Below are 19,087 nucleotides of genomic sequence, written 5' to 3'. Positions count from 1 at the left end.
GTAGTACATTGAAGAGATATACTATAACACTAGACTGATGAGTGTCTTGTGAAGAAATTTGACTGATGGAGGCTGTATTAAGACCATCACATATATGTGTGTATGGACATGCAAATATATGTAAATGTTGATATCTCATTAACCTCCATTTGAGCAAAATGATGTTTACATTTCCTTGTTGACATTTATGACCCCTTGCTCTGTGCTTGTGGGGAAATGTAGAATGAATAAATCCCTTCCTGGAAAAATAGTTGAGTTTTGGGGACAGAAAAAGTGTTCTGCAATAAAATCCTACCTCAAAATTAATTTCCATTTAAGTCGTGCTTTCATGGAAAAGTGGGTATTCAGTGAACAAACATGCCTGTGTGTAAGCTCGTATCTAAATGTATATTTGTCTCCATATGTCTTTATGTTGATACCACTTGACCAGCATTGACAGTATTTATGCCATGCATAATCAACAAGTTTAGCAGTGCAGCAGTACTTTACTTGAAAACAAGAAAGTGTTGGTATCAAGAAGGTCTTCTGGGTGTGGAATACTGCTTCAGCAAGTCTCATCCAACACATACCAGCATGGAAAAAGAAAATGTAAAAACAACAGTGCCAATGAATTAATTAATATTAATCTTCTTTCACCATCATTAACTTCAGTGATTTATTATTTTTTATTCATCCTAAACTTTTCAAATTTACTCATGTATATTATTGTACATCTATTTATTGATTCTCCCATCCAACAACTTCAGCAAACTCCATGCTTTGCTGTGAAGGTCCGATATGACCAGAATTCTCTTCCATTCTTCCCAAAATGATTAAAATCACATTAGCCATTAAGTTAATGGTGAATTTTCCTCAGTGAATAACTATTTTTAATTAGATTGTTGATGGTCACTACATTTAGTGTGAGAAAACTAAATTAGCTGTCTCATTCTGCTTTACCTGATAATATTCCACACATTAAATATGCTTTTACCTACTTAGCTATTATATATCGTACAAATGTAGTCTAGATGACAATTCTCTTTTCAATCTATAATATATATATATAAAATTATATCTTTTAAATTAAATTCACTGGAAATATCTGGAAGGTAGATGTTTTGACTATCCGTTAATAGTCTCAACATAGAAAACATTACCTAACCTATCTTTCTTCTCACCTTTCTTTAGACATTCATGTTTAAATGCATGTTTGTAAACATAACTTTTAATTCTCAAATGAAAAAAATTTAATTTCACTTATATCTACTCTTAACTTTCAACATTCAAATTATAATGAAACGCAACATAACTTTGCAATCCTCATGACTTAATGCATTATATCGTTCAATTTTTATCAACCCTCATAAATCATCATTAACACATGTATGTGTGTGTCTATCTATATGTATGTGTGTGAATATACACAGACACATATCACTTGTATTGATCAGACCAATGGATTTTCTTACAGATCACTGATCAAAATGCGCTTACAATTCTTCCTTGATTTTGCTCTTCTTTTTCATCTTGGTACAAATTAGTTAACTAAATTCCTTCCCATCATGTGGAAGCCTTCCAAGTTGCCTTTTCCAATCTCTTGGATACCATTCGGCAACTTCATGATTTCACTTGTCTCTGAACCTTGTAGCATGCCTGGACCAGTGAGACTTGGGCTTTCAGTGTTCCGAGGTTGTGCCATTCACTTTGATCCATTCTCAAATTACTTCATTTGGGATTTGCTCTCACAATTAGACTCCCAGTATGGAATAGATCTTTCCAAAACCCTTTGCATCATAGACAACCATTATTCTTTATATATATATATATATCATCATCATCATCATCATCATCATCATCTTCATTTAACATCCTCTTTCCATGCTGGCATGGGTTACATGGTTTGACTGGAACTGGTAAGCTGGAGAGCTGTACCAGGTTCCAGTCTGATTTGGCAGGGTTTCAATGGCTGGATGCCCTTCCTAACATCAACCACTCCAAGAGTGTAATGGGTGCTTTTTACGTGCCACTGTCACAGGTGCCATTCACATGACACTGGCAACAGCAATGGCTGGAGAAGTTATAGTAAGAAGTTTGCTTCCCAACCACATCGTTCTGGATTCAGTCCCACTGTGTGGCACCTTGAGCAAATTTCTTCTGCTATATCCTTGGGCCAACCAAAACTTTGTAAGGGGGTTTGGTAGACAGAAACAGAAAGAAGCCCTTATATAAATATATACACACATATATGTATGTATCTTTGTGTGTGTATTGTGTTTGTACCCCATTACTGCTTGACAAATGATGTTGGTTTGTTTACATCCCTGTAACTTAGAAGTTCCACAATGAGACCAGTAGAATAAGCACCAGGTTTAAAATATATAGATACTGAGTTCAATTTGTCTGACTAAACCTTTGAAGGTAATGCCCCAACATGGCTGCAGTCCAGTGATGGGAACAAGTAAAAGATGAAAGAGTGTGTGTGTGTGTGTGTGTGTGTGTGTGTGTGTGTGACACCTAAGGGAGAAAACAAAAGAAAGAAAAAGAGGGAAGTATCTGGAAATTAGTATAAGTTGAAGATTAAAAAGCTGAAAATGTAACAGAATGTTGATAATAAATCCATGAACAGCTGTAGTGGGTTAAAGCTGAAGTAGACAGTAGTGAGTAGGTGAGTATTTCTGGTGAATAGTGAAGTATTGATCTATTCTGCTATAAGGAAATGATTATGGAAAGTTAAAGAGTTAAAAATGTCAAAGAGTACATTAAAACATCATATGTATATATATATATATATATATATATATATATATATATATATATATATATATATATATATAGTGAGATCAGGAATGTCTATTAGTGAGAATGTATGAACATACCAGCTAAAATATTAGTATAGTATTAAACAGAAGGTGGTATGAGGTTCATGTTTCAGGAGGTACTTGTGAAAGTGGACACAGTTCGTAAATATTTCTGATTTAACATGTAGATGGTTTGCAGTTTTATGAGATTTTTAACTATGAGGCTCTTCTCACTTACAGATAACTATACATGTGGGCACATTCATGGCTGTGAGGTTAAGAAATTTGTTTCACAATATATTTTATGTTTTATTTATGTTCTCCAGTCTTTATATTTTTAAGTCATGCAAACCACCTGAGGGTTTCTAATCACCTGAGGGAAATAGCTAATCTCAACAACAGTAATATGTAATGGGTTACACCCCTTACAATGTATTTTTAATCCACAATGTACTACTTGAAACATTCTATTCTTACAACATATACATTGTTGATATTTGAGTAATTGGGTATTTGACATTGGTTAGCATCGGTTAGGTATGAAACTAGATGTTATAATAATAGGATATATCATTATATATATGCGTGTGTGTGTATCACAAACCACATAATATGATGAGCACTATGTAGTTATTGTAGAAAAGAAATTTAAACAATGGTACTTTAGTCATACTTCCTCTTTCAGAGATATAGGAAAGAGGAATATAGTGAAAGTATCCAAGGACATGCTACTGATTTCAATATCAAATGGAAGATCCTCAAAGGGATACTGGTCATACAGAAATATGACAACTTATTGCAAATTATGTATAGCTGAGAAAGAGTTTATTATTCAAAAGCCTAATAAATATTCAAACTATATAAATCATTGATTAGAGATATTTACTATATGCTGCCACTCTTTTGCTGAATATTTAATCTTTTCAACTATTTAATCTAATTTCAGTGTGTTTTAATCCTGCTGAGGCATAATTGCAATCCAAATATCAAAGACAGCACTGGCCAAACAGCTGCTGATGTGGCTGACCGCTGCTGCCAACCAAGTTGTTCCAAAGCCATCAAAGAGTATCCTTATAAACCAGTATGTAGTTTTTTTTTTATTTGTTTTTCTCATTTGTAACCCAAGATTAACTATGATTATACATGTTATTTCAATACACTTGAATCATAATTGCTTTGAATTTAATTTGAAGTTACATGAACTCCACTGGCTTGAATCACTATAACTGTAAAATAAGTACAATTTCTGTCGCTGTAAGAGTTAAGTGATTACTTTTGGAAGAGAATGCTTGTGTAAATATCCATTTTGTTTTAAAATTTGCTAATTCAAAATTTAAATCCCCCTCTTCCTCATTGTCTTTCTCTCCCTCCCTCTTTCTCTCTCTCCCTTTTTCTCTCCCCCTCTCTCTCACACACACACACATCAATATGTTCAAATGTCTAAATATTGATTCATTTGTCTGAAATAACCTATTACATTCAAAAAGTTGACTATTAGAAAAGCTGATAAGGTACATGAGCATAGTCCTTCAGATGTAAATCTGTAGGAAACCAGGAATTTCAATGTGCTTTTATTTATTATTCTTCCTTCCAGCCTCTTACCAAATTCCCTATTTAGGTTTCTGATATCAACGGATGCAAATGTGTTCCATGATTCAGAAGCCATGGCTGGCTGAATTAACAGTATTCTGTGCAACCGGTCTATAGGCCAATGGTTCCTATCTTGCTACTGGCTCTGTATTTCACTCCCAATAACCAGGTTTGCTTATTTCTGAGATATTACAGAATGGTGTAATTCAGTATCGAAGACAACAGCTGTAATATTGAATTTACAAATGATTTATTGCCTTGCCTTACTAAGTTCAGTTTCTGCTGTGGGAGATGTTGAAGATAAGGACTCGTTTAATTTGACGCAGCATGAGATGTCTTTGAAGAGACTAAGGAAAAATGAATTTACATCAGCAAATCTAGTTATTCGGTACTCTTGTTTGTCCTTCCTAAAGGTTACTATATCTGGCCATCACTGCTCTAACACCCTGTCTGCCTGGAAATCAAAGTCCCGGAGGATTTTTGCCTTTCCCTTTTCATTCATTACTTTTTCCGGTGTATGTTGATACCAAGCACCTGTAACCCCATGTTCATAGTTACAGCAGAGTAGCCAGTAGAGGTTTTTTATTATTATTATTGTTGTTTTGTTTCTGTCAGTTACTAAGTATCATTTTGCTCTTTGTTATAGTCTAGACAGTTCTTTCACATTAGGAACATTTCCTATCACTCCTGAACAGAATCTGCAGCCATAACTAGATTATTCACATATACAAGTTAGTGAGGACATTTGATTTTGAACTGCTGTGTTATTTGCCTCAAGAATTATAAAGAATGGAAAAATATCTTGTTGACAGAGCTAACCCTCACTGTATTATATAACTTACTCTCATTATCTTTATATATGTATTGGGTTCCATCCACTTGACCACAGAGCATAAAATTACAGAAATCATGCGTGTATCCAGGAAAAATGTCTATGTCAGTATGATTAAATAATACAAAAGGATGAGGTACTTGAGGCTGTACTTAGCATTACGCTAGTTAAAGTTACCCAAGAGAGACATTTCTTCAATTTCACAAAGCCATACATTATATATTATTTGATGTGATATATACAATACATATTATTTGATGTATAAATTATATGGCTTACCTCAGACACACTGTTCAATTCCCATGGATGATCATACAACTTTTTTCCAGTTTAAATACATACACACACACACACACACACACATACATACATACAAGTTTAAAATAATGGTCATTACATATAATTCGATTTTTGGAGCAAATGTGGCTAACAGCTGTTTCCAGTAATCATTATAGGTACATTACTGATAAGTTTACTCAGTTGATTTATTGATCAACTGAGGTACACTGAACGACCTAAGAAAATTAATGCTACTTTTGTCAAAGCCATTACTGGAAATAACAAGTAGAGCACTTGAGGAATGGCTATTGTGTGGGGAAAGTGGGGAAGATTGGGATGTTTCAAGTAGAATAGAGAGCAGGGGAAGACAGGTTACAAGGGGTGGGAGCATGTAAGGGAGTGGTAGAAGTAGTGGCATAAGTAGTGTGTGTGTGTATATATATATATATATATATATATATATATAATTAAATACACAACCAAAAGTGCTACTATTATGCTATTATGATACTTGAATGGGAATATTTATTTCTCATTGCTCCAGTCCACTCAGCTGGGAAAAGTGAACAGTGCCTGGATTTGAAAGGACCAGCCTTGTCACATTCTGTGTCATGCTGAATTTCCCTGAGAACTACATTAAGGGCAAATGTGTCTGTGGAGTGCTCAGCCATTTGCATGTTAATTCCATGAGCAGGCTGTTCTCTTGATCTGATCAAGTGGAACCCTCATCATTGTAATAATTAATGGAGTGCCAGTTTTATTCACACGCAATTATTCTGAAATCCATTTCTCCATGCCACCATGTGTAGTAGAGTTTAAACAAATATGAAAATTAGCATTCACTTTTAGAGTTTGGACTTATAAAACTCTTTCTATTACTAATCTTTCATCTGTAAGGTAAAATTAGAACCTGTTGTCAACCAAACTGACTGAGATGCAATGGATTATGTACCCTGTGTATCAGTCACTCATCATAATCCTTTGTCACTTTACTTGTGATGTCCGACATGCTGAGATCTAGGTACATAATTTTTTACTCTGCTTCTTCTGTTTTGGGTTCTTTATTGCTAATGTGTGAGTCTTTTCCACTCTACACTTGTCATCCATATACATAGTGTGTCCAAACCAGCAAGCAGCAGATAATGCCAATAATACCCAGATCCTGTCTCATCGCTCTTGTGACCTGCTATTCAAGTTAGTCAACATATTAATAGATTTCAAAACGTCTCCATCATGTGTGATCAATCTGATCAATTGTTGTCATTTATTTGTTCAACATTAACAGCTTTTTAATCAAATAAGTCAAACATTTGAACTAAGACTATTGATCAGAAACACTATTTCTAATCAATAACCTTTGGTCAAATAATATTTAACCTAGTTAATTGTGTAGATGATAAAGTTGAGCAGACACCTTTAACCTAATAATAATATATTATATACACCTTATGAAGTCTATAATTTCTTGGTATAACAGAAAATTATTTTATATTTTAAGATATATATATATATATTTTGTTGCTATTATGTTAAACTGTCGTATGTCCAAAATTGGCCAAATGCGTTTTTTCCAAAATTTTTCTTTGCTTGCAATAATCCAGTTCTTTTGGTCAACTATCGTTTCTCTAGCCGTTTCTGTTGCCAAGATATTAAAAATTGTCAAAGTGTAGCACAATGGTTTTGCTATGGAATGGTGAAACTATTTTCTCATTTTCTGAAAAAGCAACATTTTCGACTTACAACACTTTTGCATGATAGCAATGATATATGTAAATTATATATATATATATATATATATATATATATATATATATATATATAGGCGCAGGAGTGGCTGTGTGATAAGTAGCTTGCTTGCCAATCACATGGTTCCGGGTTCATTCCCACTGCGTGGCACCTTGGGCTAGTGTCTTCCACTATAGCCTCGGGCCGACCAAAGCCTTGTGAGTGGATTTGGTAGACGGAAACTGAAAGAAGCCTGTCGTATATATGTATGTATATATATATATATATATATATATATATATATATATATATGTCTGTGTATGTGTGTCTGTGTTTGTCCCCCCAACATCGCTTGACAACTGATGGTGGTGTGTTTACGTCCCCGTAACTTAGCGGTTCGGCAAAAGAGACCGATGGAATAAGTACTAGGCATCCAAAGAATAAGTCTTGGGGTCGATTTACTCGACTGAAGGCGGTGCTCCAGCATGGCCACAGTCAAATGACTGAAACAAGTAAAAGAGTAAAAGAGTATATATATATATATATATATATATATATATATATACACAGGGTATGGTGAATAATGGTCATCTAAATTATGCAAAAATGAAAATAACACTGATATCTCATTTAAACTGATATATTTACCAAAATTACATAAAAATATCTTGAAATACTAAAGAGTAAATTTATTCAATAAAGGCGTCAACCATGGCCTCTGGATGACTTCAGAATCCCCTGCAACTCTTCTGGATGGACTCTTTGTTTGAGTTGGTGAATGCAGTTACAAGGAGTTTTGTTGGTCTTTCACTCAACTGTTCTCTACACATAATATTCAATGGGGTTGCAGTCTGGGGAGTTAGGCAACCAGATGTTAGGGGTGATGTGGTCACAGAATTTGTCTGACAGCCATGACTGGGTTCTCCTGCTTGTGTGGCATGGTGCCAAACATAAGGTCTTTCAGCAGCTACCCTGCTGACCCAGGGCAGCACAACTTCCTCCAGGCACTTGATGTAGGAAGGTGAGTTGGGAGAGTAACAGTGAACTACTAACTTGAGGCAAGAGAAGGGGGAACAAATAGGAGTGTGCTATGGGCAATATATCCTTCAAGGCACAACATATGTAAGTGTAACATAAAGGAATATAGAGTTTGAGAGATGAGATGAGGTGGTGGTCATTGGAATGACATAATCAGTAGACAAGTGTTATGGAGGAAGTGGAAGAGTGGCCAAAGGGTGGAAAGTTGAGTACAAAGACTTTACTTGTTCAATCAGAGCATAACAATTTATGGTAATATGAAAAAGTTTTGTAAAAGCAGTGACAGTCAGGGGGATAGAGAATCTTCATTTAGTGTTTAAGAATTAGCTAATATGTGTATGGTATTGACATTTAAAATTGGTCTTGGAGCCAATGTAAATTCTGAAGGAATTAAAGTGTTCTGTGGTAACCATATACTTATGCACAATATCATAGCATAGACAGTAGCTCTCCAAGGGACAATTAGTAGATATTCTGACGTTGCATGTCTTCCTATCTCACATACATGGGCTACTCTGTTTGTCTTGTCAAGATCATGATACGTGCTCATATCATCAGTCCTATTATTAATAATATCCTTATCGCTAATATCATTGTTAGTATTATAATTATTATTAGAGTCACTACGTTAACAATAAATATTATTATTATGATTATAATCATTATAATGATTATAACTGCTGCTATGTGAGCCACTGCTCATATCATTATCATTATTATTCTTATCATAACCATTAACACTGTTTACGATACTGTCCTAATTTTTAGTGAGTGCAGGAGTATCTTTATTCGCCAGGGTCGGTTGACTATGTTTGTTATTGCAAGACTGATGTATAATATTACAATAGTAGTTATCAATAGTATAGTTAAGATTACATTATAGTTATTGTTCTTATGGATACCTATATCATTATTGTTGCCATTAATGCTATTATCATTATTGCTCCAATCAGTGTTACCAATATTAGGATCAGTATTGTTTTATTTTTAGCTCTATCATGGTTGTTATTCCATGATTTTCAGAGAAAGTTGTCCATATTGTTTCTACAATTGTTAACGTTACTGAGGGTTGTCATTTTTATGTTTTTCTTACAAGTGATATTATCTCTGTCATTATTGCTTTTATGGGAACAGTTATGAAAATAATCATTTACTATTGTTATGATGATGATGATGATGATGATAACAGTTGTTATTGGCATTATCAGGGTTCTTTTCTACAAGCCCTTGCTTTTGTCATTGAATGTTATGAGTATTGAGCTGAGGTTAAGTGTAGTGGAAAAGGAGAGTTTGATAGTGGGCTTGTTGGCATGGGAAATTTGATTTAAAGATTTTAAAGAGTTTATGTTGGGCTGTAACTCATTAAAGAGAATGATGTGTGAACAACAGGACTTCATGCTTCCTATTTTTCTTATCATTTCCACTGTATTTTAAGTGGGAAGTGTTTACCAGGGATGACCATATCAAGTGCCTTCCATTTGTAGCCCAAGTTACGTAATTAATAGAGACATGATTGTTATCAGAAGTGGTGAGCTATTTACTTTGAATTTCACTAGTGGCATAGTTTGATTTAAGTGTGGTAATATTGTTGGGGTGGAGGTTATCATTTTTAACTTGTTTTTCAGCCTAGCGTAGTAAATATCAGTAATTTTTTTTCTGTGTAGTGATTGTGTGCATATTTTCACACCAGGAACTTCAAATACAGAATCCCTGAAATGTTTTCCAAATTTTCTGTTTCTCTAATCGATTGTTTCTCAAGGATACAAATCTGTCTGCTCTTTTGTTTTTTGTAGAACCCAAGCTTTTCCAGTTTTCTATGCAGCTCTGTTGTTATGTAGCCCACTGCACCTATGATAATAGGAACAAATGAAAATCTATAGCCTGGTTATGAGAGATGTGTGTGTGTGTGTGTGTGTGTGTGTGTGTGTGTGTGTGTGTGTGTGTGTGTGTGTGTGTGTGTGTGTGTGTGTGTGTGTGTGTGTGCATGTATGCATGTGTGTTTGTGTGTATAAAAAGTATTTCGTATCTTATTGAAACTGTAATACTATATGTATTATATTTGTATAGTTAGTTTTGTGACTGTCTGCCATTTCTATGTCAGCATGGAAACAGGATGCCAAGTGACTCGAGATATTCAGAAAGAGATCAATGGATCAAAAATACAATATTGCTTTATATTCAGCTGGATTAATGATTCATTTATCAAGATTAAAATATTGATAGAAATGTACCTTGTTCCTAATATTCCTTTCTATAGATATTATGAAGGACAGTGAATTATATGCATGTGCATATTTCTGTTTACAAACATACAGTTTAGCTAAAACAATATTTCCTAAAACTTAAAAAAATTTACCTAGAATGTAGCAGCTTTTTAAATTTAGGCATTTGGTGGTAGTTTTTGTTGTTGTTGGAAACCTATGAATTAAGGCATTCCTGCCATGACTATCTCATCTTTTGGGATGTATGTAAACTTCAATAGCCAGTGTGTTCTCTCCTTTTCAAAGATAAGATGTTAATTGAAGAACATCTGGCTGCTATTTATAGCATGTCAAGAAAACATGTAAAGGTTCCTGCTTGCAGTTCATATGTTTTTGGTTGCGTTCATTATAAAGTGGCTGTCAGAGCAAGGAAAGAAATCGATAAAGTCTAGTATGTCAGCCATAGGTTTATTGTGTTCCGTGTTGAAACCAAACTTTATTCCTCTGCAATATTTTGGAGAGGTGATTATTGCTCTTCCTCCTCCAAGATAAAAATAAATCAAATAAATGCATAAGTAAAATTCAATCAATATTTCATATCACTTTAATACAATATTGGAGAAAAGGAGAAAATGTTTCATTGTATTTTTCTAAGATTTAAAACATTTTTTCATGCTATTTCTGGAAAGCTGGCTTTTGTTAAAATATATGTTTTTACAGCTAGATAACCTTCCTATCTTACTTACCTCTTCAATCTTACTTACTCAAACTAATGTTTGTCTCAAGACACCAGGCTTATTAGATCTGAGCTTAACTTGGTTTTCTAGATATTTAAGTGACTGAGAATATAAAAGTCCCTCTCTCAGCCTTGATTGGCACACCAGTTCATCATGTTTAACTCTCATCTACCACTATTTGTATTTATTTTTACCTGAGTAGACTGGAAACATAACATGCCTTGCTAAAAAAACAAAAAATGTAGCACCTGATCTAGGAATTGAACTCATGAGTTAACGATTGTGAGTTCAAATTTATTACCATTAGGCCATACACCTTCACACAGAAACTAAAGCAATCATAATTTTGTCCCTTTTGCAACACGTTGGATGTTCAGTATTAATCTTATAATTTTTAGATATTGTAATTTATGTTTTTACTTAAATGTGTGTTTACATTTGTGGGTGTTCATGTGTGTGTACATGTGTGTGTGTATGTGTGTGTTTATATGTTTTCTTTGTGTGTATGTAAGAAATTTACAATCAATTACATCATCACATCAAGAAATAATTGAGGAATGAATATAACAGATTTTTGTGTTATGAAATGGTTAATATGACTTTCCAATGATATAACTGCTTCAATTTCAAGATACAGTCTCTGATGACTAACGAGTAGAATTGTTAAAGAGTTGAATAGAACACTACTCCACATTATTTGTTCCAACTCTCTACACTCTGAATTCATATTACACTGAGGTCATCCTTTGCTTTTTGACTCTTTCAGAGATCAATAAAAGGTACAAATTCAGGACAATAGATTGGCAGAATGATATAAAAAAGTTAGATCTGGCAATTTCTGCTATTTGTTTGAATTCTTTGCATTTTGAGTTCAAATCCACCCCACTCCCCTCTGGTAGTAATCTTGAATGGTAGACTTAATTTCTCACCTTGTTTACCATCACTACCTGACACCTTGGATGTCTTTAACAGAGTCCTAGTCTGTTGTAAATATTCAAGCCAGGCTTCTAGTTTGAGAATGTCTTATCCCATTCCTTCTTCCCACCAGTCTCAGAGACCTTCTGAGGGGTTGTGGACCCTGCTTTTCCTCCTGACAAAAAGATTTAAAAAATGAAATTAGTTGCCAAACAAGTAAAACTCCATATTCCATCATCATCATCATCATCATCATCATCATCATTATCATCATCATTATCATCATCATCTTCATCAACCTATCTAATGTCCATGTTCCATGCTGGCATGTGTTGGACAGTTTTGACAGGATCCAGTGGGTCTGAAGACTGCATCACGCTCCATTATCTGCTTTGGTATGGTTTCTGTGGTGCCCTTTCTAATGTTAACTTCTTTGCAGCATATAAGAAAAAAAAATAGATGGAATGACCACAGCTGAAATTCCTTTGGTCATAGGCTTACTTGATCGGAGCTGACTTGGGCCTAAAGGACAACAACAGGAAGAGGAATCTGTTTGGTTACTTCTGTTTCACTGGCACCTTTACTTTAGAGTCTGTTCTTTCTCCTCTTGCTATATTTTTGTCTTCAGGTTAATAGGATTTAGTTGTTGAAAGAAAGACTTGACACCAAGCATTACAAATGGTGTCTGAGTGTTTCCTTCATAGAAAGCAATGGGCATGATGCAACAATGGACTGCAATGCTGCACGATAATGAGATGTAAAAATTGTATGCAGAGGATGTGCAAAGGCTGGAAATAAATGATGCAAGCATAATCTGCTTGATATGTAATGTTTGTGATTATGAATGATAAAGCACAAATGTGGTGAGGAAAAAACTGGGTGGAAAAGGAACCAAATGTAACGGACAAGAGAGATAACTCTGTTGGTGCAGACATACAATACTTCTAAATGATGAGAGATAAGTAAAGAAATGTGAGGAGATCCAGAGATTCATGTGGAGGGAACCAGTGGATGAGAAAGATCAAGGAAGACATGGGTAGATAGGTGAAGACTAATTTCAGGAAGCTGAACTTCACAAAGAAGATGACAAAGGATAGGATGCTGTGTTGGATGGGGGGGGGGGGGGGAGTACTCATCTGGCTCATGCAAGCATGGAAAAACAAATGTAAAATGATGGTGATGCAGATGAATTGGGCTGACAACACCATCTAAATTATGTAACAGGTGTTTCACACAAATTGACATACAGGCTATTGACATTAAGCTTTGATCTGAAGAAAAGAAAGGTTCTAGCTACAGCTGAGAAATAGTCTTTGATGTTTCAGGACTACTTCTCTGCTTGAGAGAGAAATGTTTTCTGTCATATTTTCTGTTTGTTTTCTTTCTCTCAGACAAAAGAACAGCTTCCTCTTTTATCCCTGACATACAAACTTATTCAAACTCAACAGTTTCACTGGGTAATTTTTGTTGACAACAGACCACCAGCAGTTTCTTTGAACTCTGTTTCTTTTTCTTCTTCCTTTTTTTTTCCCACCTGTATAATGTTTATATATCAGCCCTTACTGAAGAGTTAAAGCTATTTTCTTTTCTTTTTGGGAGAACTCTATTTTAAGAAATATATATATATGTATCTATATATATAAATATATATATATATGTGTGTGTGTGTGTGTGTGTGTGTGTGTGTGTGTGTGTGTGTGTAAATATATATGTGTGTGTGTGTGTGTGTGTGTGTGTGTGTATACATCGACATATATATTGATTTTCACAATCATATATATTCATTCACTATTCATCTGTGTGCATATTGATTTTTATTAACATATATTCATTTGCTATTCATGTATGTGTTAATCTTTCTCTCTCCCCTCTTTCTCCCTCTTTCTCTTCTCTCTCTTGTGTATGTGTGTGTGTGTGTGTGTATAGATTTAGATAGATAGATAGATATGGACACATATATAAAGATGTGTGTATGTGTGTGTATGCGTGTTGTATCATAATCTGTTTTTATGACTGGTTATATTGAATTGTAATGTTGTGGTTTTTTCCTTTTTTGCTTTTCTTCATGCTTTAGTAGCAAAGAAATAATAAAGTAACTTTGAAGGGAAATACAACTCAGAAACCGAATGATATATTACTATACACAGATGCAGAAATAAAAGAATTAGACCATGGTCTAACTTAAGGATCAATGAACTAGATTAAAAATATATTAATCTGAGGAGGTGATTCACCTTTACTGGTGATGGTGACATTATTGATATCTGATGCAGAAATGAATAAAATGGTTAGGAAAGAATATTATAGATGCTTCAGGTTAATATTTAAAAATAAACTCTGCTAAATAAATTCTAGCAGATCTCAAGACCATAGCTGTTCCAGTAATCAGGTATTGTTACAATGATGGAGGAAGCTCTTCCAGTTGAAGTTGTCTCTGTAGTTTTCACCTTACTAAGTGCAGGCCTGGACAAGGTCGTTTTTTGTTGAAGTCTGGTGGTTGCCTATGCATGCAAGTCTCTTCTCTCATGCGTAAAATTGGTGGAATCATCTGTGCACTGTACAGAATTATGGTCTTTGTTCCAACTCTCTGCATTCTAAGTTCAAATGTCACTGAGTTCAATTTTGTTTAGGCCTCATAGAGGGGCAAAGTGGCCAAGTTCCTTTCGAGTGTTGGGCCTCACAGACGTAATGGATGGCCAAGACCTTTGGCATTATGTCATGCTTGAGAAGAGGACCCATCAAACCAAGCAAAATCGCAGTCATGGCAGGTACTAGTGTCATGCAAATGATACCCATGCTGGTGGCATGTAAAAGTGCCCATTACACTCTTGGAGTCGTTAGTGTTAGGAAGGGCATCCAGCCATAGAAAACCATGCCAAATCAGACTGGAATCTGGTACAGCCTTCCACTGTGCCAGCCCAGTCAAACTGTCCAACCCATGCCAGCAGGGACAATGGACATTAAATGATGATAATGATGATGTTGATGATCCTTTTGAAGTTGATTAAAATAAGGTGCAGACATGGCGTAGCTGTGTGATAAGAAGCTTGCTTCTCAACCACATGGTTCCAGGTTCAGTCCCACTGTGTGGCACCTTGGGCAAGTGTCTTTCACTATAGCCTCGAGACAACCAAAGCCTTGTGAGTGGATTTGGTAGACGGAAACTGAAAGAAACTCATTGTATACATATCTATCTATATGTGTGTGTGTGTGTGTGTGTGTGTGTGTTTCTATGTGTATGTTGTGTCTTTGTGTCTGTATTTGTCCCCCAGTCACTGCTTGACAACCAGTGTTGGTGTGTTTCCATCCCCGTAACTTAGTGGTTTGGCAAAAGAGACTTTTAGAATAAGTACCAGGCTTAAAAACTAAGATTTGTTCGATGAAAAATCCTCCAAGTTGGTGCTCCAGCATGGCCACAGTCATATGACTGAAACACAAGTAAAAGAATGAGAGAATGAGAGAATGAGAGAATGAGAGAATGAGAGAATAACTGGATGTGATGTCTGTAGAGGAGGTCAGCTGTGGAATGAAGCGCCTAAGAGAACCTGTGAAAGAAGAACAAGAAAAACCGAGGTAAGAATAGTCTGACCACAAAGGGATGAACTTCATGAAGATAAAAGACTGTGACAAGCAGGGGAAACACTATGCAGGAGAAGTTCCACCCAACTCATGCAAGCATAGAAAAGCAGATGAAAAAATGGTTGGGATGCTTGATGTCCACATTTAGATGGTTCTTGATTATTTGTCCATAGCACTCTTTTTCTCTCCCACCCCACCACCTACATAATGACAGATGGATCTATATTCAGTATTCACTCATTCATTTTACAGCCATATTTTTCTATGCTTGGATGGGTTGGACAGAAATATGATTGAGGCCTTGCTTTATGGCTGGATGCTTTTCTTTGCCTGTTTTATAGGTTATCTCTTATCTCATGCATCTGCAAAGAAGGCACAAAGTGAGCAGACAAGTTGTTGCCAAGGAAAGTAACAACATCCTTCATAACAACTGTTGTAGAAAGCAAATGTAAACAGATGCATGCACACACATTTAGAAACATACACACACAAACACACACACATACATACACACACACACATTATCATCATCATCATCATTATCATCATCGTCTGTTTTTCCTTGCTCACATGTGTTGGGTGATTTGACAGTATCTGGCAAGCTGCAAGGCTGTGTTGAGCTCCAGTGTCAGCATTAGCATGATCTCTGCAGATGGATGCCCTTCCTAATGCCAACCACTTTATACTCTGTACAAGATACTTCTTTTGTGATATGGGTACTAGTGAGGTTGCCATGTAACATGGAAGACAGAAACGTAACAAGGAAAAGCAAAAGTCTCATTCTGCTAAGTGGAGAGTATTTGAGAGGGAAAGATCCTGTTTAAGACAGTTTGGTATTCTCTGTAAATGCACAAAAACAGTTTTAAGGGCTCCATACTTTGTATTGTTGTTATTGGATTAGTGAAACAATTATGAGAACAGATCCAAGGGATAAGCTCCACTTTTCCGGGAATAACCGGGTACATCAGCTAGTACATTATATATATATATATATATATATATATATATATATATATATGTAAATATATAAAAACAAAAGGATAAAGAGAGCAAAGGTAAGGTTGAAGAATTTTATGGATAGAGTCTTACAGCTGTTTCTGGGAAGATCCAGTACTTCCGTTCATCGGAGACAGAAAAAATAAAGTTATCTATTATTATATCCATAGGCGGATATTTTTAGTATGAAGTGGTAAAGAGTGTGATGTGCTGAAAAAAGAGAGAACAATACTTGAAGAGTAGTTTCATTCCAGTGGTAAATATCCGTGTAGAAATTAGTGCAGATTAATCCTTGTGTGAATAATCCGGAAAATTTATGTTGGAACGAAAGTTGATATAGCTTAGGTGGCAGAGGTATATATATTCCATTTTGCAATAGATTTTTGCTTGTTTACTTGAAGGATGTCCAAGCCAAGTGAAAAGTTAGCGGTAATTAGGTCAAGTCAAGACGATAGAATTTGGAAGGGGATAGAGTGGTTAAATCCAATACCCTCCTCAACCTTATATATATATATATATATATATATATACACACACACACATATGTGAGTGTGGCAGATGGCTTCCACATAGTTTGTTTCTACCAAATTATGCCCACAAAGTGTTGGTTAACTTGAGAATATAGTAAAAGACATTTGCTCAAGTTACCATTCTGTGGGATTGAACCTGAAATACTACAATTAGAGAATCAACTTCATAACAACACAGCCATGCATATCAGCCCCCCACTCATCCTTTTTCGTTTGTTATAGCAAACAGTTTTTAGTCTAAAGATATTTATTTAAAACATTTATTTGTTCATATTGTTATTTTAGGGACTTGAAAATTAATGTTATCATGTGAAACTATAAGATATAACATATGTAAAGGTACTTAAGATATAACATGAAATATTTTCTAACAGTTATTGCAACTGAGTACAGTTAGGTCAGTATTTTGTAACTACATAGGGCAGAGCAAATAGCTGAGACAGCCGGTCACTTGACTGGATTCATCACATAATTTAATATCAACTTTCTATATTCAACTTCTGTCAAACTCTATGATGAATGTGCCTCAAAACCCCATTAATTACACCATTTGTGTAGCATTGTTCCTTGGGATTTCTGTTCCTTACAGGAATATGTGGTCTTTAAAATTTACACTGTTATCCATCCTTAAAACCTAAACAGCTCCAAAGAGATTCGTTTAGGATAAGTCTTACCAGACGTTAAGGGCTTGTGTAAGCCATAGCACTGGCTCTTCCTCCAAACCCAGTAAGTTAAAAAAAATTGTGTTGGTATGGCTGTATGGTTGGAAGTTCACTTGGGAGCTGAGTGACTTTGGGTTCAGTCCTAATGCACAGCATCTTGGATAAGTCTCTTCTACTATACCTCCAGGCTATTACATGTGTGTCTGTATGTATAGTTGTGTTTGTCCCTAATTGATTGACATCTGGTGTTAGTTTGTTTACATTCTTGTAACTGAGTGGCTTAGCACAAAGAGACCAATGTAAGTATCAGGTTTAAAGTAAGCACCAAGGTCAGATTAATCAAGGCAGAGCCTCAGCGTGGCTGCAGTTGAGCAAATGAAGCATGTAAAAGAATCAAAGAGCAGAATTGCAAAACTAGTTATAAATGTAAATGTCTGGAATATTTTATTTAAAAAGTTTTTTTTTTTAAACTAAATTTGACACTTTAAGCAGAATGTTAAAAGTGTAGAGGATTTTGGCAAATGAGCTATAACATCATTTTGAAATATTTATATAGGAAAAAATAGAAAAAAACAATGAAAACCTTTTAATTTTGACTTCACTAAAATAACAAATTCACCAAAATAGTTGAACAAGAAAGAACAAAATATTTGTGCACATGTTTAAAATATTTAAACTGTCAGTTAAAATCAAATATAATGAGATTACATAAAAAAAAATGTTACTGTCACAACAAGTCTGTTGATAGCATGCTGCTTATATTTGCCATTAGTTATTAAATTCATGATAATTGATAAAATCATTAAATATTTCAAAATAAAATCGTTTTTTTTTTTCATTAGTTACTGTTTTATAACGAAAATATGTGTAAAAATGCAGGTATAGCCATGTGGTTAAAAAATTTGCTTAGAAACCATGTAGTTTTGGATTCGATTCTACTGCACAGCACATCATCTTTGGCTAGTGTCTTTACTTGTGGCCTTGGGTTGATCAATACTTTCTAATTGGAACTTGATAAATGGAAACTATGTGGAGGTTCTTTGTATGTAAATCTGCATGTCTCTGTTTATGTTGCATTCCTTTTAGTCCCATAACTAACTCAGTACCATCTTGTTTGAGAAATAACCCAAAAACTGTGACACACAGATATTGTTTTGAGCTGAGTGGGGGTGCTAGATTCCCTTGTTTGAAAATATGAGGACACAGATTGTGTCGTGTAGCCA

At 35.0% G+C, this 19,087-nt stretch overlaps 1 protein-coding gene across 4 annotated transcripts in view; it reads left to right on the top strand.

Moving 5' to 3' along the window:
• The window catches only part of LOC106881072 (uncharacterized), a 175,199-nt gene that overhangs the window by 119,195 nt on the left and 36,917 nt on the right, over positions 1–19,087 (top strand). For all 4 annotated transcript variants that reach the window (XM_089354504.1, XM_014931286.3, XM_014931285.3 and 1 more), the window contains exon 4: positions 3,727–3,861. In XM_089354504.1, coding sequence (XP_089210630.1) covers positions 3,727–3,861 — 135 coding nt within the window. The remainder of the gene's footprint in view (positions 1–3,726; positions 3,862–19,087) is intronic.

The sequence above is a fragment of the Octopus bimaculoides genome, chromosome 6 (assembly GCF_046866305.1).
Source record: "Octopus bimaculoides isolate indiv1 chromosome 6, ASM4686630v1, whole genome shotgun sequence".
NCBI lineage: Eukaryota > Metazoa > Mollusca > Cephalopoda > Octopoda > Octopodidae > Octopus > Octopus bimaculoides.
Note: the sequence above shows the minus strand (reverse complement) of the source record. Positions and strands in the feature narration are given on the sequence as shown.